This window comes from Lissotriton vulgaris, chromosome 1_1, assembly GCF_964263255.1.
Source record: "Lissotriton vulgaris chromosome 1_1, aLisVul1.2, whole genome shotgun sequence".
Classification (NCBI taxonomy): Eukaryota; Metazoa; Chordata; class Amphibia; order Caudata; family Salamandridae; genus Lissotriton; species Lissotriton vulgaris.
This window is the reverse complement of record NC_141685.1, coordinates 39,624,345-39,648,906: the sequence shown is the minus strand read 5'-3', so window position 1 is coordinate 39,648,906 and position 24,562 is coordinate 39,624,345. Positions and strand designations below refer to the sequence as shown.

Sequence of the window (24,562 nt, the reverse complement as noted above, 5' to 3'; positions counted from 1 at the left end):
ATGAGGGAAAAGGGTCATCGGTCACTAAAACAAAGACGTGCACGCGATGGAGTCTATTAGATGCTGTTCAACTAGGGGTCATTTTAATGCAAAGATAGCTGCTAATGACTTAATAGGAAGTCGTAATCTATAACGAGATATGGAGTCAAATGGATTGTTAATTTTTATCTCCTGAAAGCGACATTACAACTCTGCTCATACTGCAGTACTTCACGTAATGAACTATCAGATACCATTTTTCAAATCCCAGGGAATTGACGACGTCCGAAGAGGCCCGTCATCTCTTACAGACATTGTGATTGACTGCACCTCTGTTGAAGGTGATCATTTGGGGCTGGTCTCTTAAGAGCCTGGCCCCGTGCACCATGAGTATAACTCAAGATCCTTAGTTAAAGGTCGGATGGTGTTGACTCTTGAGAAGGATGAGCCTGTTGCCACTCACGGAGCTCAGGTGCGCTGCGGAGACACTCCGCTGACATGGAGAGGAGAAGTGTAATATTAGGATGACATTTAAGATGGGTGAACCAAGTAAGGGATCCAGTGAGCTGTTCAGGGAATTTAACAGATCATAATAACTGGATTGCTTCTGGACTGAACCATCTACTTAGAATAAGTCAAGGTATCAGAAAGGGAGACCAAACCGCCTGATAACCTACCGTCTGACAGTGAAGCTCATGACTGCCATAGAAACAAAAGGCTCCAGGTTCAGGATGATAAAGACAGCATCCTCTGCATCCATGCATTTTAATATATGTATTGCTGGCATGCACCTATTATTTGGGGCCTTGATAAGCCATTATCTGCTACTCAGTCCAGCATTACGTTGAATTGCCTTTTACTGTTGGAATGCAGTGCAATCTCTGCAAGCGCACAAACTATCCTAAAGCTAATAAGTTAGTAGTTGAGATCTCCCAAGTTCCTTTTTTAATTCTTTTGAGATGCTCCTCAATCTGGGTGTGAAAAAGCGTGTTTAGTTTTTTTTAAAAGACTCCCTACCCACCAGCCTGGTTGGTGGCTTGCTGCAAACAAGGATACCTAGCGCATCAAGAGTGTGCCTTTGTTGCCTAGTTACAGTGGAGCGGGTTTTATTGGGGGGGGGGGGGGTTGATTATCTCAAATGAGAAAAAGAGGTGAATCCAAATTTTCTTTTGAATTACCCAACAGTGTGCTGTACTTTAATAATGGCAACCGTAGACAAGGATTAAAAGCAGTGGTGGATGCGTTGTGAGAAACCACCGGACTCTCTCATTCTTGGTATGGGTCGACATGTTTTTTTTTTGCTCCATGATGGCCAACTGGTAGGGAGCTCCGTCTGGAGGCTCCCAAGGCTAGGGATAGCCATTGGCGCAAATCTTGTCGAAAGCCCAGCCATCGCCCCCCCACTCGTGAGAACGGGGGATAAACATAGGGGTCAACACAATTGGAACTAGTGCCCCCAGCAGGATCGAGGACAGAAAAAGAAGCTGCAAAGCTTACCAGGACATACAACCCACTCCACCAGCTCAGCCTACCTCACGAGCAACCCCTGCCTCGCACTGGGTAGCACCTAGGTGGTTCAGTGGGGTCATCGGCGCCACATCTTGTGCTGCGTTGCGCACCTCAGCGCGGTCTGCTTCTGGGCATGCCTGGTGGATATCTGATCAAAGTGAGCATGAAGGTTATGGAAAGCCTGGCGGGAGGAGGGTGTTATTCCAGGCCCTCCCAACTCTGGTGTGGAAGGGTGAGCGTAATGGTTTGAGCACTACAGTGACCCACCTCTTAGCTTGTTATTTCCTTGGAGTCAAGTCACCTGAACAACATGGCTGCTAACACAGCTGGCCCCTCAAGCCTGTAATACCTGCCTCAGCCTAAGGATTGCAGCTCCAGAAGCTCCAGGAGCTGCTGGAGCTGCCCTTCTCCCCCCTGCACTGCGGCCCTTAGAAAAAATTTTATGTCAGATTTCTCCCTTTTGTTTTTGAGCTTCTTCATAGTAGGAAGGCTTGGGCTACCTCACAACAGGCATCTAGCTAAGGCTACTTCATCAGTGTGTTTTCCACCTGTCTCCAGCCTCAGCCTACTCTTTGCGTTACCTCTTCAATTGAAATGCTCTTTTGCTCCTTCGGTGGGATCTCCACCAAATACCAGGCTCTGTTTTCTGTTTGGGCTCCCAATGCAGCTGAATGACATTGGGCAGCGCTCTCAAGAGGTTTTCTACCAATCACCAGGTCCTGTTTGTGGCTAATCTTCAGTTGAAAGCACCTATGACAAAAGCGTAGATTTCGATGCCGGAACACAGCTAGGTTAAAACTTGGTACTGTGGACCTACACTGCTACCGGGCGCGCTTACTATATTTCCATGCACATCCTGTCACTCACAACGTTAAAGTATTCTGTTTACCATATGCCAATACTGGCCTGATGTTTAATCATACTTCCATCTAAACCTGGTTTTGTCTACGGTACAACATTATTGGTTCGGTGCTTGAACCTGTCCACATCTACTGCTTGTATTGTGCGACTGTATCATTATCCTATGTGTTTCACAGTGTTTCTGGACATATACTGTTTCTTAGGCCTACAAGTTTCACTATACTACAACACTGTTTTGATGATGGCACATGCTTATGTACGAACTAGGCTCTTGTCCGCCTTATGCCATTATTGGTTCGGTGCTTGAACTTATCAATGTTAGACCCTGGTATTGTACGACTGCATCATTACCCTAAGCATTTATTGTGTTTCTGTGCATAGACTCTTCCATATGCGTACAAGCTGACTCTGCCCACCAATATTGTCTTTCTGCATACACTGTGATTTCATGTTGATGTCTTTTGTCCACGTTGTGATCTTTCCCTACTATATCTCGAATCCGCAGTAGTGTCCCTGCCTGTCCAATGTATGCTGTACAGGTTTACCCTGACGTCGTACCTATGTTATTAATTTATTCAGTATATCCATGCGCTAGAACTGCTTAGGCCGACCGGCAAACTAGCCTACAAACAAGCGCAGACAGCACCTCCCCTATCAAACCACCCAACACCAAGAGGTCCAACTTCACGCCATCTGAGAATGCAAATGAATGGAGCAACGAGAGCGCTCCAGCAGAGACCCCACACACCACACCACACTAAAGTTCGCCCTCAGAAGATATCACTGCTCCCTCAAAGAAGCCAAAAAAGATACCCTGGCCACTCGCATCGAAACCAGCAGCAGCCACTCAAAGGAACTATTCAACATCATTAGAGAGCTCTCTGCCCCAGCAGCCGTCAAAAACACAATCCCCACACAGGACCTCTGCGACGCTCTATTGAACCACTTCCACAACTAGATAGCAGACATCTACAGCAATTTCAACGCTCAATCAATGGAGATCATTCCACACGACTCATGCCGACATCCCGCACAACCACCTCACCGACTGGACCCCCCTCAACACTGAGACCACCGCGACCATCATGACTTCCTTACACTCGGGCACTCCGATAGACCCCTGCCCACACCACACCTTCAACCTAGGATAGAAGGACATCTGCCCTCCGCTCACTTACATCCTCAAAGCGGCCAGCAACACCGCCACCTTCCCAAATGCATAGAAACTCACAGAAGTGAGACCCCTCCTAAAGAAACCCACCGCAGACCCCAACAACCTCAAGATTTACCCCCCTCATCTCACTCCTCCCATTCCCTGTGAAGGTCCTTGAAAAAGCTATTAACCACCAGCTCACAGACAACCTGGAGAGAAAGAATCTACTAGACACCTCCCAATCCAGTTTCTGATCCAACCACAGCACAGAAATAGCCCTCATAGCCTCAACAGACTGCATCAGAACCATCTTCGACTGTGGAGAATCCGCTGCCCTTATCCTCCTCGACCTCTCTGCGGCCTCTGACACCGTGTCCCACCACATCCCGGTCAACAGACTTCACCACATCAGCATCAGAGGCAACGTTCTCAAGCTAATCACCTCATTTTTCACAGGACGCATACAAAGAATTCGCCTACCACACTACACCTCCAAAGTCAAGGACGCCATTTGCGGCGTCCCCCAGGACTCCTCACCCAGCCCCACCTTCTTCAACATCTACATGACTCCGCCAGCCAACATCGTCTGCAGCCACAGATTCAAAGTCATCTCATTCACAGACGACCCCCAACTCAACCTATATGCCACTGAAGACACCTGCGCCACCAGAGCCAACTTCTGGAACGCTATGACCAACATCGCCGCCTGGATGAAAAATAACTGCCTGAAATTGAACAAAGGCAAGATGGAAGTGCTCATCTTTGGAAGAAGTCCTCCCCTGTGATACGACTTATGGTGGGCCCGCTCTCGGACCTGCACCAACCCCCTCTCCCCACCACCCACACCAGGAATCTGGGCATCATCATGGACAACGGGTTCTACATGATGCGCCGGGTCAGCGCAGTAACCTCCACAAACCTCCACATGAATGCTCTGGAAGATCTTCAGGTGGACCCCGCCCGGCACCAGGAGAACAGCAGCACAGGTCCTCATCACCAGCCGACTGGACTACGGAAATTAATTCTACGTCAGAATTACCACCCGGCTCCTGAAACGACTCTAGACAATCCAAAACGCACGGGCAAACTCATCCTTGATCTCCCAAGACGATCAAGCATCACCCCCTCCCCCCCTCAGAAACCATCACTGGCTCCCAATCAAGAAGAGATGCCACTTCAAACTACTAACTCACGCTTACAAGGCCCTCCACAACCCATGACCGGCCTACATCATCCACTGCATGACTTTTCACCAGCCAACCAGCCCACCAGCCACCTCAGCTCAGGCCACCTTGTCCTTGCACATGTCCCACACATCCATCGGATACATGGAGGAGGTCGATCCTTTTCCTACCGCGCTGCTAGTCCTGAAACAACCTGCCCCTCCACCTCTGGATCTCCACCACCTGTGCCGACTTAAGGAGAGCACTCAAGACCTGGCTGTTTGATTAAAGAGCTCATACTTAGCGCCTGGATACTGCCCGGATGATAAGCCATACTCTACAAATCCTGTTGATATATGATATGATATGATACAAACCCTACCTCAGCCACTAGCCATTGACACCTCGACCATTATTGAACACGAGAAATTGAGCACACAGGTACTACTGGGCAATCTAGGCACCAGTTACTGCACAGGTAACCCCCCAACAAATCCTGAACGACTTCCCCACTCCACGCGTCTCTGACCCTGCCCCCCCTTCCCCAGTAAAGACAACAGGCATTCCACCTAAACCATGGAACGACCCTCTGCTGCAACAGGCAATCATTTTGGCAGATCCCCTCCCCCGAGAAGGGCCCTAAATAGCCGTCTGTGCAATAGGACTGTACACCAGTGTTACACCGCAACTCCACCATGGAAAGGTATGGCCCCAACTCATACCGTATTATGTTCTCATGAAACCTCTGCAAAACTGCTGCGAAAAATGTCAAGCACAAATTAAATAAATAGACACTAATAACTGACATCTTCTACAGTCTTCAACACGGAGGCCTTAAAACTGACTTCATCTTCTATACTATGAAACCCGCTAAATGGAGAGAGATGTCCAACAGCACCTTGCATAATTGGCACTACCAATGTCCCTTACGGAACTAAGCTCACTGTATCCCCTTCCCAGAATGTCAACGGAGAATTGTCTATGACCATCTACAAAAACTGGAACATCCTAGTCCATGCCTCTAAACAAAACCTAACCCTCTTTGATCGCCACTTCCCTTAGCTCTGTGCCGCCATGCCATCTGGTTGCACCTCCACCCCCCTACATTGGAGAGCCAAGTCCCCTCACCCTCTACTAGAGAACTAATCCATGCACCCTCACCTCCACCCACGAATCAGTCTACTCTAAATCCTGCTTGCACTAACTCCACTCCTTTCAGCCCCCTCTTGCCAGACAACCGAACGGTACAGTTTGATTATCAGAATCATTCTTCCCCTACACATCCCACGTCCTGGACTCCTCCCAATCCGGCATCCGAAGCAACCACAGCACGGAGACGGCACTCCTCGCTGCCACCGATGACATCCGCACCCTTCTCGACCGACACGAGAGCGCAGCTCTCATCTTACTGGACCCCTTGGCCACTTACAACACAGTCTCCCACTGAACCATAATCATGAGACTCCAAAACGCCAGCATACGCGATAAGACACTGGACTGGATGCTCTCCTTCCTCGCCGGCCGGACACAGCGAGTCAGACTACCCCCATTCCTTTCAGAACCTACAGAGATCAGCTGCAGAGTGCCGCAGGGTTTCTCCGTGAGCCCCACCCTCTTCAACGTCTACATGGTCCTCCTCACAGACATCATCTGAAGCCACAGACTCAACATAGTCTCCTACTTGGATGACACTCAGCTGATCCTCACCAACGAACCCACAACCGCCAGAACAAACTTCCAGAGCAGAACGAAGAGTCTCGCCACCTGGATGAAAGACAGCTGCCTCAAGCTCAACTCGGACAAGACTGAAGTGCTCAACCTGGGTCCCACCACTACAGACTGGGATGACTCCTGGTGGCCAGTTGATCTGGGACCTCCACCCATCCCTACGGACCACGCACTCAACCTTGGAATCATACTGAACTCATTGCTCTCAATGAACCGCCAAATCGACTCAGTTTCCTCACCCTGCTTCTATACACTCTGGCGGCTGCTTCGAAGGACATTCCGTTGGATCCCCATAGAATCCAGTAAGACCGTCACCCATGCACTCATCACCAGCAGATTTGACTACAGAAACACACTTCACGCCAGCATCCCCCAGAAACAATTCAAGAAACTACACAATGTTCAAATCGCAGCCGCCAGACTGGTTCTTGACATCTCCTGCTGCAGCCTCATCACATAACACCTCCGACAACTCCGCTGGCTCCCAGTCAACAAGAGAATCATCTTCAAACTCCTCACACATGCCTACAAAGCACTCCACAACATAGGACTAGCATACCTTGACCACCGCCTAGCATTCCTCGTACCCGCCAGACAACTCCCGTCTGCCTATCGCGCCCTAGCCTCCGTTCCCAGGATCAACAAAACCAGGACTGGAGGAAGTTCCTTCTTCTTCCTTGCTGCCAAGACCTGGCTCTTTCAATGATCCTCCACACCCAGGAGGACCAGCCCCCCCCCCACACCCCCCACCAGTGCATTGAGGCCCTCACGGGTGAGTAGTCATGCTTTAAAAACCCCTGATTGGATTAATTGATTGACACATGGCACTCCTCCACTGCCCAGCTAGAGCAACCTATTGAACCAACAACCTCACAGTCCATCAACCTCAGCATGAAGCCGGCATCACACATCCCTGACCCCACCCCTGCGGCACTTGCAAACAATCTCAGCCGCATCATCTCACCTGTATGGACCAAAATCATGAACTCCTCCCTATTGTGCGGCTCCATGCCGGCCTCCATCAAACTCTGCCAAGTCACCCCCCTTCTCAAAAAGCCGGATGCCGACCCGAACAATAGCAGACTTATCACTAACCTCACGCTCCTCACCAAAATGATTCAAAAATATGTGCTTGCACAGCTCAACAAAAAATACGTCCAGTATAAAATAAATAATTGTTGGGGTGAAAGATCAACATTTTCCGTTATTGGATCTTCCAACACTGATTATTATTCCTTGTTAATAATTGTATTTAACAACTTGAAGAACAAAGAACCTGTTTCTCCCAACCATTCATTTGTGCTGTACTTCCTTTTTTATTGCTGGGTTTGCAGATATTGCATCAATTGGTTCACCGAAAATTAAAACGGAGGATGACTCGTACTCTATCCATCACCTAGACTCCGAGAGAAGAGAGCGCATACCCAGCGGTGCAGGTGAGTGAACTCGTCTGCATGGATGCTCCAAGTCAAACAGTATCAGATGGCAATAAAAAGAGATTCAATCTATCCACTTTTATTGGTAATAGGGCAAGATTAGTATGCCCTGGAGTGTGTCCCATTCATAAACTTCGAAAGGAAACTGTCCCTCCACCTGCTACAGCGCTGAAGGCCATCACCAAGGACTCAGTACATAATACCAGATGTCTACAAAACGCCCTAGGTCAAGAAATGGTGAGGAGAGATATGAGAAACATTTGCAATGAGGCTAACGTATGAAATAGATAAAATGCGGATATTGTATCAACAAATTGAACGTAACATATGGAACAACTTCAGCTTCGATACAGATTCTCATTTCTATTTCTGACAGTTGCACTAAAAGACTAAAGTAGAGACTTAATGTAGGAAACCCCAATTTGTATTTGTCCTGGTACGAGTCACTTAATTTTCTTGTCATTGGCAAAAATGTAATCAAGGGTAAGTGGCAGTTTTATAGATGCCATTTAGGCTGTGCTGTACTGGATCAAGAACATTTTGTCTTTTATCCATCTCATGTTTTGTCATAGTCTGACCGGAATTACTCTGCCTTTGAAACAGATTGCTTACACATGAATATGGCGTGTATTGAAAGAAGACCTCTTATTATGGACTCTGAGCCATTTAAGTTCTGAATTGATCACTGACATTTTTCGATGTTTAAGAACTCTTTTATGTAAGAATAGCCTTCAGACTACAAGGCCATTTTTCTGTGCGCAGTTTGAGTTACACTCAGTTGTATTCCTGGTTGGCGAATATTATATTTCGTCTTCGTCCTTACAATCAACTTACTCCTGCTTTGCTGGAATAGTTCAGTCTTTCTTAGACAAAGTCAAGAAGGCTTAAGTATAGATGGACCCAGAGGAACTAGAGGATCTTTATTGAAAGACCTTTTTAATTTGACAACATTGAATGAATTTCACCCAACAAGTTATTTTTGTTCTAGCGAAGGAATTACAGGTGAATGTTATCAAAATGTGTCCTGGCTCAACCATTTCTGGAGGAAGCGTGGGTTGGGTACAGGAACAAAGTTTTCCCGGTTGGAATATTTACCTTCCGACTTAATCTCTGAACTGGAAGTCAAAAATGCTCAGTGGGACAAGACTGCAGGCTGTACCTACAGAGAGCTTCACGGCAATGAATAGCTGCTGGACAAGGTTCTGGTGAAGCCGTTGCCTTTTGGCAGTAAATCTGAGACCCAGAGAAATTTGAATTCTGCACCCAGTGAAGCTCCCTTGCCTGCTGGATACTATTGGCGCCTTTGCCCTAGGAAGATTTCTACGTTCTGACTTAGTCACTTTTTTGGAGCTTGGATTCTTCCAGCGAGACGAGGCTGCAGGCTCTAGCCGAAAAGTGTTCCACAAGGCCAGATACCATCCCGAACAGACTCTACTGAACTGGATTTGCTGCTGCAGAGGTTTTCCAAGTGGGAACAACCTGCATCCTAAGGCCAGCTGGAATGCACTTTCGTCGGAACAGCTTGACAGGTTGGTCCCAGCACCGCAGATGTCTTTAGATCCAAAAGGTTTCTGGGTTCAAGTTTTCAGGATATGTTAGGTACACTTTAATAAAACCAAGGGTTCCAGGACAGACCTTGGGGTTCAAGACTCACTTCAGGAGAATCATCTAACCGCACGGACCAGGGCAGGTCCAGTTGGAACTGGTCAGCTGGGCAGTTGCAGTAAAGGCCTCTTGTAGCTTTTCATGTCCCTGTAGCTTGAACAGGAGGTCAGCTTCTTTGTCCTGGGTTCAAGAGGGACAGCAGGTTCAGTCTTCTAGGCTCTTCTCAGGTCCCAGACTGCAAGTTCAGTCCTCTTCTGGTTCTGATCTTCCATATGTCCAGTAGTGTTCTGAAAATAGGCATTTATACCCGGCACCAGCCTGTTGGTGGGGGTGTGATTGCTGCCCCACAGCAAGCAATCCCACAGTGCTTCTCTCTGCCTAAATGCAAGGGGACAAAACCTTTCTTCCCCTGTGCAGAGCCTGTGTGCCCTCCCCAGAGGTGTGGGCAGGAAAATGAACAATCCTTTCTCTGTGGTCCCTCTAACCCAGGTCTGGGGGTTTGGAATTGGAGGCTTCCTGACTAAGGGAACACAGAAGTAAGTATGGGCGAAATTTGCGAATTCCCGTTCCGTGAATTAGCGCAAAATCAAATTCGCAATCCGCAAAATACGCGAATTCGTGCGAATTTGCGGATTTTTGTTTTTTTGCTTGTTTCGCAGGGTTTTTTGCGTGTTCGCAGGGTTTTTTGCGTGTTTGCGGGGCTTTTTGCGTGTTCGCGGGCCGCTTGCATGGTGAAGTTATCCATGCAGTCGTGTATGGGCACAGCACCCTCTGGTTCACCACTGCCACCCTCTGGTTCACCACTGCCACCCTCTAGTTCACCACTGCCACCCTCTGGTTCACCCCTGCCACCCTCTGGTTCACCCCTGCCACCCTCTGGTTCACCACTGCCACCCTCTGGTTCACCACTGCCACCCTCTGGTTCACCCCTGCCACCCTCTGGTTCACCACTGCCACCCTCTGGTTCACCACTGCCACCCTCTGGTTCAGCACTGCCACTCTCTTGTTCACCCCTGCCACCCTCTGGTTCAGCACTGTCACCCTCTGGTTCACCACTGCCACCCTCTGGTTCACGACTGCCACCCTCTAGTTCATCACAGCACCTCTGGTTCACCACTGCCACCCTCTGGTTAACCACTGTCACCCTCTGGTTAACCATTGTCACCCTCTGGTTCAGCACTGCCACCCTCTGGTTCACCACTGCTACCCTCTGGTTCACCCCTGCCACCCTCTGGTTCACCACTGCCACCCTCTGGTTCATCCCAGCACCCTCTGGTTCACCCCTGCCACCCTCTGGTTCGCACTGTCACCCTCTGGTTCACCACTGCCGCCCTCTGGTTCACCACTGCCGCCCTCTGGTTCACGACTGCCACCCTCTGGTTCATCACAGCACCTCTTTCACCACTGCCAACCTCTGGTTAACCACTGCCAACCTCTGGTTAACCACTGCCACCCTCTGGTTCAGCACTGCCACCCTCTGGTTCACCACTGCCACTCTTTGGTTCACCACTGCCACCCTCTGGTTCACCCATGCCACCCTCTGGTTCACCACTGCTACCCTCTGGTTCATCACTGCCACCCTCTGGTTCATCACTGCCACCCTCTGGTTCACCCCTGCCACCCTCTGGTTCACCCCTGCCACTCTCTGGTTCACCCCTGCCACCCTCTGGGTCACCCCTGCCACCCTCTGGGTCACCCCTGCCACCCTCTGGTTTAACACTGCCACCCTCTGGTTCAGCACTGTCACCCTCTGGTTCACCCCTGCCACCCTCTGGTTCATCACTGTCACCCTCTGGTTCATCACTGCCACCCTCTGGTTCACCACTGCCACTGCATATTTTCAAAACCAACACATAAATAAAAAAAATTGTCATTTACAAGACCAATAGCTCAAACTTTCCTAATGCGAGACCTATTGCATTGCAAATGCATTGCAAATGCTTGTTTTTATATATGTCAGTGCTTCCTGTTGAGGTTTAATTTTCGTGACAGGCGCCTCATTGCCTACTTGTAACTATTCTCTGACCCTGCTTCAAGGGTCAGAGCAGGGTCAGAGAATAGTTGCAAGTAGGCAACGAGGCGCCAGGAAGCACTTACAGGCTTACAGCAGCAGGTGCCCAAGTTGAAGTTAATTTCTTTGTAACCCTTTTGTAAAAGGTTACAAAAAAGTAGCTTCAACTTTTGCACCTGCTGCTGTAACCCTGTAAGTGCTTGGCTGAAAATTCGTCCCCGCTGATTCGCAGATTTTACCGCGAATTTCGCGAGATTTGCAGAAAATCCTCAAATTCCGCGAGCGGAACGAATTTTCAGCCCATGCTTACACAGAAGTGCCATGCCAAGGTGTCAGCTGACTTTTGTCTGTGGTAGGGTAAGACTCTTGGAAGTGAACTTAGTTCCTGGACAAACCTCAGATAGTCATTCTGCCAAAGGAACAGAAACACCAACCCACACCCAAGGCCTTTGTCCTGCTCAGGGAGAAAATTTCACACTTCATCACGGAGGCTATTCAACTGCCAGGTGAAAGCTGGAACTCATGCACATAGGCCTTCAGAGGCTTAAGGTGGTTAAAAGATAGCTTTCTAAAAGTAGCCTTTCCGTATAATTGTTAAAAATTGATTCTACCATTAAATCAGATTTGAAATGACTACTAAAAGGCCTTTAAATTAGATTTCTAGCTGTGTCCTAACTGAAGTTAGCATTATTAAATGCAATAATGTAATTCAGTGTCTTCCTGTGGGGCGTGGCCATTGAGGCCAAAATGGCGGACATGGATTAGATGAGCTCTGCGGCGCAATCCCATAATCTGCATTTTTATCCTCAACCCGTCGGCCATCGACTCCTCTGATTGAACGCAGAAGCTGTCATCAGAGCTGGGGAACCAGCTGCAGCATGAGCGGCCTCCGTGGGGCCCACGGACAGGTAGCTCTCAACAGCAGCCCGCTCTGAAGCCACGTGACCCATTGGTATCTGGGGAAATGCACGGCCTGGTTAGACTGTTGGCGGGCGGGGCTCGCTTCATCCCACCTCACAACTCCCTGCTCTGCACTCTCCCCTTGTTCGTCCAGAGAAGAAAACTTGCTGTATGTTGGTCAGGGTCCCAAGGCCTCTGGAGCAGCGACTGCCACGGCCTGAGCCATTCGCCCCCTGTGGTAATTATCAACAAGTGGGGAACACCCCACATTGGCAGCGTACATCTCTCTGGACCAGCGGGACCTTTCATCACGGCTCTGGGTGTGGGGCTGATGCAATTGTTTGATTCACCTGGTCTGCGCTTGGGTTGACAGTAGGTCTGGAGGCCTGTATTACAGGGCAGCACAGACTGTAGGTCCTGCATGACTCATTCTGGCCAAACGGCCCACATTACATAGACTCCAAATGGAATCTCTGCTTACCTGATTTTTCTTCACTGGGGCTCCCTTCTGGTGCACCCCATCTGCAGGGGTGTACTAGTGTCTTTTACAGACCACTGTGGACTACACAGATGGACCGCTCTGAGGTGCCTGACCGGTATCTGTCAGGGACCTGACTGCCCTCAATCAAATATTGCGGGAGCCTTAACCTGATGACGCTGGCTGGAGGCCGCCGCTGTTTCTAACTTCCCTATAGGGCACAATACCAGACTGTTTCCAGGACCTGTTGTGGCTTACACACCTGTTTCTCCCCAGACACCATCTGCCGCTCTGGGCTTCTCTTGCTGTGGGATGTCACTGCCTGAGCTGGCACCTGCAAGCCAGCCTAAATCCGGAATACGCCACTGAACCCTTAAGCAAAGCTGAAACCACAGATGCAAAGATGTAACTCCTCCGATCCGGTGCCCAGCTCCAATCTTGCCTCAGTTCTAGGTAAACTTGATGTGGTGCTTGCAGGAATAGATCCCTGGAAAATAAAATAGATGCTCTAGCTATAGATCTCACACTATTGAGAGATTATCATCGGAAACTCTACACAGCGCTCACTTAAAGGAACAATCACTGGCAACTATCCAACCTCAAACACAGCACATGCAGTCCCACCTGCGTACACTATGCTAGGAGGTACGCACCCAATTGCAACATCTCATTCTGAGAAAGTATTTATGATATCTACTTGTGGTTCTAAAATAAACAACTATATATTTTTATGTACAAAACAATTGGCCTAGAGTTCAGTTCTCGAGTGTGTGAGACCATTTGCTGATGAGTGTGTACATCAAATGCTTTACACGGTCCTCTGGTACTGCCTCATTGCTCGACCAAGCAACCTCTTTAGAAGTTATATCTAACTTTAGCCTCTGCCAAACCTCTGGGGGCTGTGGACTCTGTGCACACTGCACCTTACTTTGGTCCAGTATATACAGAGCCACTTTCTTACAATGGGCGCCTTGCAGGTCGTTTCTGGCAGGGACTCCTTTTAGAGACAACAGTGTAAAGGCAGCTCTAAGCCACTTGCCCGGAATCTGCCCAATCCTACTAAAGGCAGCAACAGAGCTATCACCAGCAGGGTTGTAGGGGTTTCACAAGAGGCTCCTTTAGGGGGGTTAAGCTCTAAGGGCAAAGGCACCCCAGTAAGGATGCTTACCCTATATCCCCCACCACACAAGACCTGTTGGTGGAAGTTTGCAGCGTTTTCTTCCCTGCAAGGAGATCTCCCCTGACCAGTGACTCTTGCCCGTACTGGAGCACGGTTACTGCCTAGAGCTCGTTGCCACCCCACCAAACATTCCTCCTTGCACCTACACCCTGAGACCGACACCCCTTACACTGCTACACTAGGAGGTTTAGGCGCTCCTGTCCAAAGGAGCCATTGAGCTAGTGCCCATGACCACCAGGGCAAAGGCGCCTACTCCATATACTTTCCCATTCCCAAAAAGGACAGAACTCTCTAGCCAATCCTCGCCCTCCACCCTCTCCATAGATCAATCCTGCCAGAATACTTTCACGTGTGCAAGGTGAGTTCATGGCCATTCTTGATCTGAAGGACACCTACTTCCACATCTAGATTCATCCATCTCATTTTTGCCACCTCCATTTCACAGTAAGTGGCCCGCACTTCCAGTACTACCCTTCGGAGTCACTACTGCCTGAGAGTCTTTATCAAACATTTAGCGTTAGTATGTGCTCACCTCCGAAGGAAGAGAAATCACATATTCCCCTACCTAGATGACTGGCTGATCAAGAACGCAAGCAGACAAAAATGCCTGACTCACACTCAGATCCCTCCTACGCAGTCTTGGTTTCATGGTGCATGCCAGCACCCTTCACTCTCTGCCACGATGAAACAGCAAAAACCTTTTGCAAGGCGGTCGATATGCAGACCCAATTCTGCAGGTGACCATCACAATGAACACATCGCTAGCTGGCTTGGGGGCCCATCGCAACAATATGAGAGTCCAATGTCTTTGTTCAATGTGTTTGGCCACCTCATTGCAGGCGTCTACGCATCAACCACTTTTAACTGTTAACCATTTATCTAGCACTCCAGCTTTTCTCCAACAGATCCAAGGCAAGGTAGTTGTGGTGCATACAGACTACACAACCGTGTTCTACCTTCATAAACAAGGAGACACATTCGCACCTAACCTGTCATCCCTTGCACAACAGATTTACAGTTGCACCATCTACCATTCACCTCCTGGCACAATGCCTTCCGGAGTGGAGAACAATTTTGCAGGCCTGCTCAGGAGGACACAGCAACAAGCCCACAAGTGGAAACTGCACCCGCAAGTCCAGCTTCATTACTTCCACAGGGGGAGCTCTCCAGACAAAGACCTTTTTACCTCCGCAGAAAACGTGTAATGCTAAAACTTCGCCAACGGGTTTCTAAACACCCAGTCCAAGGGCAGTGCTCTGTGGATGAACTGGCAACGGATCTTTGCCTACGCTTATCCTCATCTCCTATTCCGTTTGGTGAGGAAGACAACTATGATTCTGAACCCTGCTAGAGATATCCATTGTTCCACCTGAGTAGCTCCTCAACAGGCCAAACCTACTTTCTCAAGACCAAGGCAAAGTCCGGTACCCAAACTCCAGGCGCCTCAATCTAGTGATTTGGCTCCTGAGGTCCTAGAGTTTGATTACCTTGGTCTGCTGCTGGAGGGCATGAAAATTATAAGAGAGGCTCGTAGGCCCACCACACACTTGCTACCCTGCAAAGTGGAAGTGTTTTGTGCACTACTGTATACCAAACAACATCAATCTGTCAACCCCTCCAGTGACATTATTTGTAACTGCCTACATCTTCAAAGAACAGATTTGGGTTGCACATCCATCAGGCTACATCTAGCTGCCGTTGCTGATATATGCAGAACAGAAAGTATTCTCTCCTCTTCAAAATCCTTGCAGTGAAAGCATTTGTGGAGGGCCTTAAGTATGTTATTTCATTGCAGGTGCTCTCTTGTCCTGGTTTGGAACCTTAAAATTGTCCTTACTAAACTCCCGGGACTCCCTTTCGAGACACTGCATCCTTGCCCCATTCAGTTCCTGTCCTGGAAGATTGCCTTCCTCATATCAATCGCGTCACTTAGGTGTGTCAGTGAGTTGCAGGCCCTCATTCTTTAATAATCTTTCTTCCAACTTCATAAAGACAAAGTGGTTCTTAGAAGCAATCGTAAGGTTTAGTCCAAAGTGGTCTTCCCTTCCCACCTTAATTTGTCTATATTATTCCCAGTGTTTTCCCTCAACTTGACTCTGTCGCTGAAAGGGCGCTCCACACACTTGACGTTAAGCGTGCTCTTTTGTATTACACAGTCAGGACCAAATCGCTGTTTGTATGTTTTTGCCAGCCTGATAATTCCATCCCATGTCAAAGGCAGTAATAGCCAGACCTGCTATACTGACACTAAAAGCGCTCTACCTTCCCGCCCCAGGCCACACTCCACTCGCAAACAGGGAGCCACCATGGCGCTTTTGGGCAGTATACCCATTGCTGATACTGTGGAGCTGCTCTGTGGTCCACTCCGCACACATTTGCAAAACACTGTGGACGTTCAGGCAAAGTAGCAGGCTTGCGTTGGTCAAGCTGTCCTCAAGACATTGTTTCAGACCTTTGCACCAAGCACTGTCTAGCCACCGCTTAAGGGTGTACTGCTGTACAGTCTTTGCGCAGCATGTGTTTCTACAGCCACCCATGCAATGAAGAGTATATGTGCTTAGCCAGTAAGCATCTGTTCGATGCTTGTAGTGCTTTAGATTCACATGTGCCCACCCACCTTCCCGGAAGCCAGTGGGTGCTGCAGATATCTTTTAATTTTAATGTCTTTCTTTTCTACTTGCATGGTCACTTAACTTCTATACGCACTACTTCATACATACTCTAACGTGCTGGGCGAAAAGTAAATTAACAATGGAGTTAGTGACATGTCGGTGAGTGGCGCATTTACAGCGAGAGGAGTTACTGAAACCTCAGGACTCAAAAGCTTTCATCGAAGAAAAACAACTTGCAACATCTGACCCAAACAATAAATGGCAGGAGTATGTCCAGCAGGGGAATCTACAGCACTACATGCCAAGGACAGGTGCTTACAGGGTACGTTGCATTTTTCTTTCTGTATGTTACCCATATTTAAAAATACAGATAGGAAACTTGATGCTTTTCTGTCCATATTTATGTATAAAAATGAGTTCAAACTGAAAATCGGGAGCCCTAGTTATACTTATAATCCGCAGTGATTGGGTTTATGCCTCTCTGGGATATCCACATATACCTGTATTCTTTTTTATAATCAGCAGTTATTGGCATCATGACTCTGCAATATTCACACATGCAAACACACACACATACACACACTTTGATCTGTTTTATAATCAGCAGTTAGTGGGTTTAAGACTGCAATATTCACACACACACACGGATACACACACACACACACACACACACACTTAGCTCTGTTTTATATTCAGCAGTTAAGGGTGTTTATGACTGCGATATTCGCACATACATTGATTTGTTTTATAGTCTGCAGAATAGGGGTTTAGGACTGTGATAGTCACACACAAACACACACACTTTAATCTGTTATATAATCATCAGTGATAAGCAGTAGTGCTCGTGTTTATGCGTCTGTGGGATGTTCGCCTACTTGTAGAACAATTGTATAACCAGCACATAGAAGGGTTTCTGTCGCATGATGAGCAGTTGTGGTGTTCATGCTTAACTGGAATACTTCCCTACGCTTAGAACTGTTTTCTCATTTCAGAGCTTGTAGTCGGCAGTGGAAGTGCACCGGCTGGTGTTAATGCTGATGAAGAGATGCAGGCCAATGCTGTCCAGGCCTATCGAAGAAGAGAACGCTGGAGCAGTCCTTCAGGTGCCGACATTGTGCTATTTAGAATTGATTCAATAATCTGTGCAGAAGACAATTTAGAAGTCTTTGAAATCTTGTATAATGAGCGAGAACCAAGGTGTTCAATTGGACTACCCTTTTTAGCTCATACTTTTTAAGGTGACTGGTTCTGATTCTCATATGTCAGCCTTTAGGAACGACCCTCTTGTTAGTACCCGTGCTACGATATATGAGAGGTTTAGTTAAGTGGCAGAGGAGCTAGGGGCCAGTTTATAATTCCAACAGATAACAGGTAGGTTTACAATTGGAGACATGTTCCAGTCTCTTGGATGTGGCATCAGTGGTTTGTGCAGAAGTGTTGTGTGTGCACCCTGATAGTTCAGAGCGCTGCAATGTGAAAGCAATTGGTGGATAATGTTTCTGTTTAAAAGCCGGCATTACAACTCTTTATAATCTGCCTAGGTGCTTAGGGGCTGTACTAGATCGAGGTGTCCAATGTTGGTCTGCCTAGGCCAGACCTAACCCAAATTTGAAAATCCTAATGAGGATATTAGGGAAATCTGGCATGGGTTCAGCCCTCGCGGATCAGTGCTGCTCACCCCTCCTTCAGCTATAGGTGAAGGTCGCTGCTACAAAGAAGCAGTTGACGCGTTCTAGTTCGAAGAGATGATTTCCTACTTTGTCCATCCTCACATGGATACTTCTGCAGGAGGGTTGTTCATGATGACAGTGACGCCTTTGAGGTATGGTTTTATTTGTTTACATATGGTTTTATTTGTTTACCCATAATAAGTGAGTTTTGACGTGTTGTGTGCATTCTTAAACATACCTGGGAATTCCAGTGTTTTCCGCGTTTGAGCCTCAAACACAACTTACCTTTTAACTGTGTTTTTTTTCCAGTGAACATAAATATATGCACGAAGCTCGGATCCTTGGACAACAACAGTGCTCACTCCAAGGTGCTCAGTTAATTTTTTAGTGTCCATTCACTATCCAATTTGGTGATGCGGTTGGCACTATGGCCTTGGTCATGGATGACATTGGCAAACAATACGTCACCATATATATTTACACCGATGTAAAACATTTGAAACATACTATGTGTCCATCACACGAGCAACCAGGGCACCATCTTGGAGTGTCCCTGATTCACCGTGCCAGATTACTTCTCTCCATCTGGGGGTGATCAGTGTTCATGTCCCATACATTTTCCACTGCATACTAATTTTGGTTAAAAGGAGGACTGCTGCCAAATCAGTCAATGCATTAATAGATCTGCCTTGTTGAGTACAGTGATGACTCTTATCATGCCCCGTGGGCCAAGTCTACTGCCTCTCTTGTAGGCAAAACTTAAGTTAATCACATCTTAATGGATTCAATGCCAGTCCATACTGCTGGCTCAATAAATATATATGTGTGTGTATGTATACATGCACACACACACACATATATATATATACACATTAATAGATCTGCCTTGTTGAGTACAGGGATGACTCCTATCGTGCCCTAGTGGGCCAAGTCTACTGCCACTGATGTAGGCAAAACTTATCTCAATCGGTTAAAAAGCTGTTTCCCTTGTTATTCACATTCTAATGGATTCAATGGCAGCCCATACTGCTTGCTCAAAAAATATATATATATATGTGTGTGTGTGAATATATATATATATGTATATATATGTATATATATATATATTTATTTATTCTTTACCTCTGGAGCGGTGCTGTGTCCTTTCGTTGAAAGCTGAAGATCAAGGTGTGCTATTTGAATAAATATATTATAAATATATATATATATATATATATATATATATATATCAGTCAAGTACCAGATTCCCAAACAGTGAAGTGGACCACATGGAAGCTTCTTTAGAAAAACACGAGGTTTATTCACAACTTGCTCGTGACATCAGAACATGGTTGCAGCAAGCCGACGAAGGCGGAACACCGTCAGAAAAACCGCCCGAAGAAAACGCAAAAGGCAAGCCGAAAAAGCGGCAAAACTACTGGCGGAAGAAGAAACAATAAGTGACAATACGGTAGTGAACCTCAGTACTATGACGCTTACAAAAGCAGAGGAGCAATTGCTTTCTTTGGGTTTAAACTTTTGTCCAAATACTAATTTTGATTATGCCTCAACACGTGTAGACCTTTTTTTGTTCATCCGTAAATTAAAACTCAGGAAATTTCATGCCCTAAAGAATCTGGGAGAGGACAAACAAAATAACCAGGGAGCCTCCAACTCCTCCGGCCTACAGGTCGGGGAAATACCAGCATTATGGACATTACACGGTTTGAACAATGAAGATCAGCTGAATTCCCAGGCACCAACACAAGTAAAATTAAAAGAACTGAATTTATTACAAAAGGGTGCAGGGGAAAGCCCTTTCAAACCAAAGTCCACCTTTATGCCATTGATGCCGAGAGACTCAATCGATGTCTTCCATGACCGCGTCGTGGAGGAAATAAAAGAATTACACTGTTCCACAAATCACAAAAGAAACTTCATTCCAAACCAGCGACAAGCTTCTTTGAACACGTTAATAAACAAGCTAGCCAAGGATGCTTCTATCTTGGTAAAAAAATCTGATAAAGGGGGCAATGTGGTCCTGTGGCCCAAGCAGCAATACGATTCAGAGGCCAATAGACAATTAAATAATAAGGAATGTTATGAGTCTACAACTTGGATTAAATATAACAAAGCGAAGGAGAACCTTAAGAAAGAGCTTTCTAAATGGAAATCTGAGGGCCTATTATCAAACGATGAATATAAGTTCTTGTTTAGGACTCATCCAAGAGTACCCTTCCTATATTTATTACCAAAAATCCATAAGAACACTAATCCTGTTCCAGGACGCCCTATAATCTCGGCGATAGGGAGCATGACTGAGAATGTGGGCTCATATATTGACTTTTATTTACAGGACCTAGTCAAGACTTTGCCCTCCTATATTAAAGACACTGGTGATTTTTTAAGGTACCTCAATAACATATCTTGGTCAGAAGAATGGATTTTACTAACGCTAGATATAGAGTCTCTCTATACTAGCATACGTCACGAATGTGGGTTACGTGGTGTTGAGCATTTTCTAAATACACGTCCTGCTGAATATGCTATGCATAATAAGATGCTATTGTCTTTAATCTCATGGTGCCTAGACAATAATTACTTTACATTTGGAAAAAATATGTACAGACAAAAGCAAGGGGTAGCCATGGGGGCCTGCTTTTCTCCGAGCTACGCATGTTTGCATGTTGGGTTTTGGGAAAAGCAGGTCCTCATGAAGGAACACAAGGTCATATTTGAGAATAATGTTGTTGCATGGCTTCGTTATATAGACGACGTTTTTATTATTTGGAAGGGCAGTATGCAGAGTGCACAGGAGTTTGTTGAGTTATTAAATGTAAATGTTTTCAACTTGCATTTTACTTCAAACATGAGTGCTACTATGCTAGAATTTTTAGACGTCCAGGTACAAATAATTGATGCAACTCTAACTACTACAGCTTTTAGGAAGCCAACAGCTGGTAATGCAATATTGCATGCATCAAGTGCTCATCCTCGGCATCTAATAGCCAGCATACCCTACGGGGAACTGCTGCGTCTCAAGCGGATCTGCAGCACAACTGAGCAGTTTAACATTTGCAGTGAGTCATGCTTGAAACGTATGCGGCAGAGAGGGTATAGCGAAAAGATCTTAGAGCAAGCCATGACAAAAACAAATGAGAGACCTAGAACTACCTTGCTTCCCAGCACCAATGAGGTGAATGTCATTACAGCAGAAGAAAATAATTCCCCAAGACTCATTACCACATATTGCAGACAGGAACGCAAAATACGTAACATCTTGAATAAAAATTGGCCCATAGTTCTCACTGACCCAATTATGAAAAATACGTTATCGGACCGTCCAAATGTGACATTCAAAAAATCCAGAAACGTAGAAAATCTCTTATCCAAAGAGATTCCCATTGGGTCTAGCAGTATTAAAACCTGGATGCCCACAAGTAATGGTTTCCGCAAATGCGCTACTTGTAGGGCTTGTAACTTTGGAGCCAATACTACCACATACAGTACCCCGTTCAATACCAAAGAACTATCAATTAGGGGGAAATATGACTGCCGCACTGAATACGCCGTATACGTCCTTACTTGTACATGCGGCTTACGCTATGTGGGAAGTACAATAAATCCTGTGTATATGCGTATCCTACAGCACATTCGTGCAATTATCAACAGTGACCCAGCCTACCCGGTTGCCAGACATTTTAAAATAAGTCATAATAAAGATGTGAATTGTTTGACTTATTTTGTCATTGATCAGGCACCGGTGCTAAAACGTGGTGGAGACAGAGACAAGGCATTGAGGCAGTTAGAGACCAGATATATTCTGAATCTCAACAGTAAACATCCAAACGGCCTTAATGACAGGGAGGATATGCATACTTTCCTGTAAACCGTAATATATGCTATCAATCCTGTATCCCACCCTGACATGTAGTCTTATCTCGTATATGTTATTGGAGCGTATCATATCACCAATAAATGTCAGTTATCAGAATATGTAAATCAAACTAACACTAAATAAGCATCCTTTTAGCTATCAATATTAGATTTGCTTTTTTGTCTCTCTTCCCCTTTTATCACTTTGTTTAACCCTTTAAAAATCTAGGTTGCACTTTAATCACTCAGCACACTGACATTTGGATTAAATGCTTTCATTACACTTAGCTGTCGTTGACAGTATTATGGTCAGCATAGCACTAGCACTTTATTGTTAAATGGTCATACAAACAACAATACGACATCTAGATGTGGTAGTGTAGACAAGGCATGAGGACAAAACTATGACTGGATACACTAGATGTATAGTTGTTTTACCACAAAATTTCCATTTGCATAATTTTTATCATAATATTTATTCAATGTAAATTATGATCTGACCTTAATTTGTATATATATATATATATGGTCTTTTTACAACAGAATTTTTAACATATTTATATGTTATTTATCTATTTATTGCAATGGGATAATGTATTGTAACACTATATGAATGTGTGTATATATATGCTTGTACTAGTTTTTTATTGTCATTTCCATGCTGCTAAGTCTACTTTTGCACAAACTACTAACTGCATTTATGCTGCTATATTTCGTTTGTTGTAAATATAACATAGCTGACTGTGCATTACACATGAAACATGCTGAAGCTTTACAACAACAGTAGAAAGCTACCGAATGTTGGTTATCTATCACTTTACACGACTAGTCTATTTTCTATGTCTATAGTTGAAACACGTGGTGGAATCACAATGAAAGAAAAAATTGAGTGGGTGCTCTATTTAAAGTGACCACAACTGCATTTCCGTTATGTGATCAAGGGCAGTCCCTGCCCGAAACGCGTCATGCCTGCTGAAATTGCAAGAATGGATAATAAAAGCCCGTTTTAAACTCTCACGAAGTTGTATGGTGGTCCTTCCTGTCTGTGGTCTGAAGTGACGAGCAGAATTGTACCTTGCATATATGTATATATATGTATATATATATATATTTATTTATTCTTTACCTCTGGAGCGGTGCTGTGTCCTTTCGTTGAAAGCTGAAGATCAAGGTGTGCTATTTGAATAAATATATTATAAATATATATATATATATATATATATATATCAGTCAAGTACCAGATTCCCAAACAGTGAAGTGGACCACATGGAAGCTTCTTTAGAAAAACACGAGGTTTATTCACAACTTGCTCGTGACATCAGAACATGGTTGCAGCCTCAGTAATGTTTGTAGCCAAACGCGTTTCGGGATCACCATCTCCCTTCTTCGGTGGCGTTGAGTGAATGCAAGCGATCTCGCTCTTTTGGAGTGTTTGGTAAAACGCCTGCCCCTGGGCGGGGGCGTGGCCATACCTACGGCCTTCTGGGCGTTGTAGTCCATCAATTACTTCCCAAGTGGGTAAGCGAGTTCTATTGCCAGTAAACACCGTTCATGCCCCAGTGGGTTGAGGGGGCCTCCAGCTCCTTTGGCACGCAGCTTTGTAGTTGCAAACTGTGTTTGTGCGAGCGCGCACTGGAATAGCGCTCACACAGCTTCCCCCCATACGCAAGCCCCGGGTGGAGCTGCAGGTCCGCACGGGAATGCGGGGGTCCTCTTCGCGACCGGAACAGCCGCTAACATCAGTCAAGTACCAGATTCCCAAACAGTGAAGTGGACCACATGGAAGCTTCTTTAGAAAAACACGAGGTTTATTCACAACTTGCTCGTGACATCAGAACATGGTTGCAGCCTCAGTAATGTTTGTAGCCAAACGCGTTTCGGGATCACCATCTCCCTTCTTCGGTGGCGTTGAGTGAATGCAAGCGATCTCGCTCTTTTGGAGTGTTTGGTAAAACGCCTGCCCCTGGGCGGGGGCGTGGCCATACCTACGGCCTTCTGGGCGTTGTAGTCCATCAATTACTTCCCAAGTGGGTAAGCGAGTTCTATTGCCAGTAAACACCGTTCATGCCCCAGTGGGTTGAGGGGGCCTCCAGCTCCTTTGGCACGCAGCTTTGTAGTTGCAAACTGTGTTTGTGCGAGCGCGCACTGGAATAGCGCTCACACAGCTTCCCCCCCATACGCAAGCCCCGGGTGGAGCTGCAGGTCCGCACGGGAATGCGGGGGTCCTCTTCGCGACCGGAACAGCCGCTAACATCAGTCAAGTACCAGATTCCCAAACAGTGAAGTGGACCACATGGAAGCTTCTTTAGAAAAACACGAGGTTTATTCACAACTTGCTCGTGACATCAGAACATGGTTGCAGCCTCAGTAATGTTTGTAGCCAAACGCGTTTCGGGATCACCATCTCCCTTCTTCGGTGGCG

The 24,562-nt window shown here is 46.4% G+C and overlaps 1 protein-coding gene across 2 annotated transcripts in view; it reads left to right on the top strand.

The window, feature by feature from the left end:
• The window catches only part of LOC147737108 (uncharacterized), a 96,085-nt gene that overhangs the window by 49,211 nt on the left and 22,312 nt on the right, over positions 1 to 24,562 (top strand). For both annotated transcript variants that reach the window (XM_086963899.1, XM_086963892.1), the window contains 2 exons: positions 7,728 to 7,829; positions 17,608 to 17,718. In XM_086963899.1, coding sequence (XP_086820025.1) covers positions 7,728 to 7,829; positions 17,608 to 17,718 — 213 coding nt within the window. The remainder of the gene's footprint in view (positions 1 to 7,727; positions 7,830 to 17,607; positions 17,719 to 24,562) is intronic.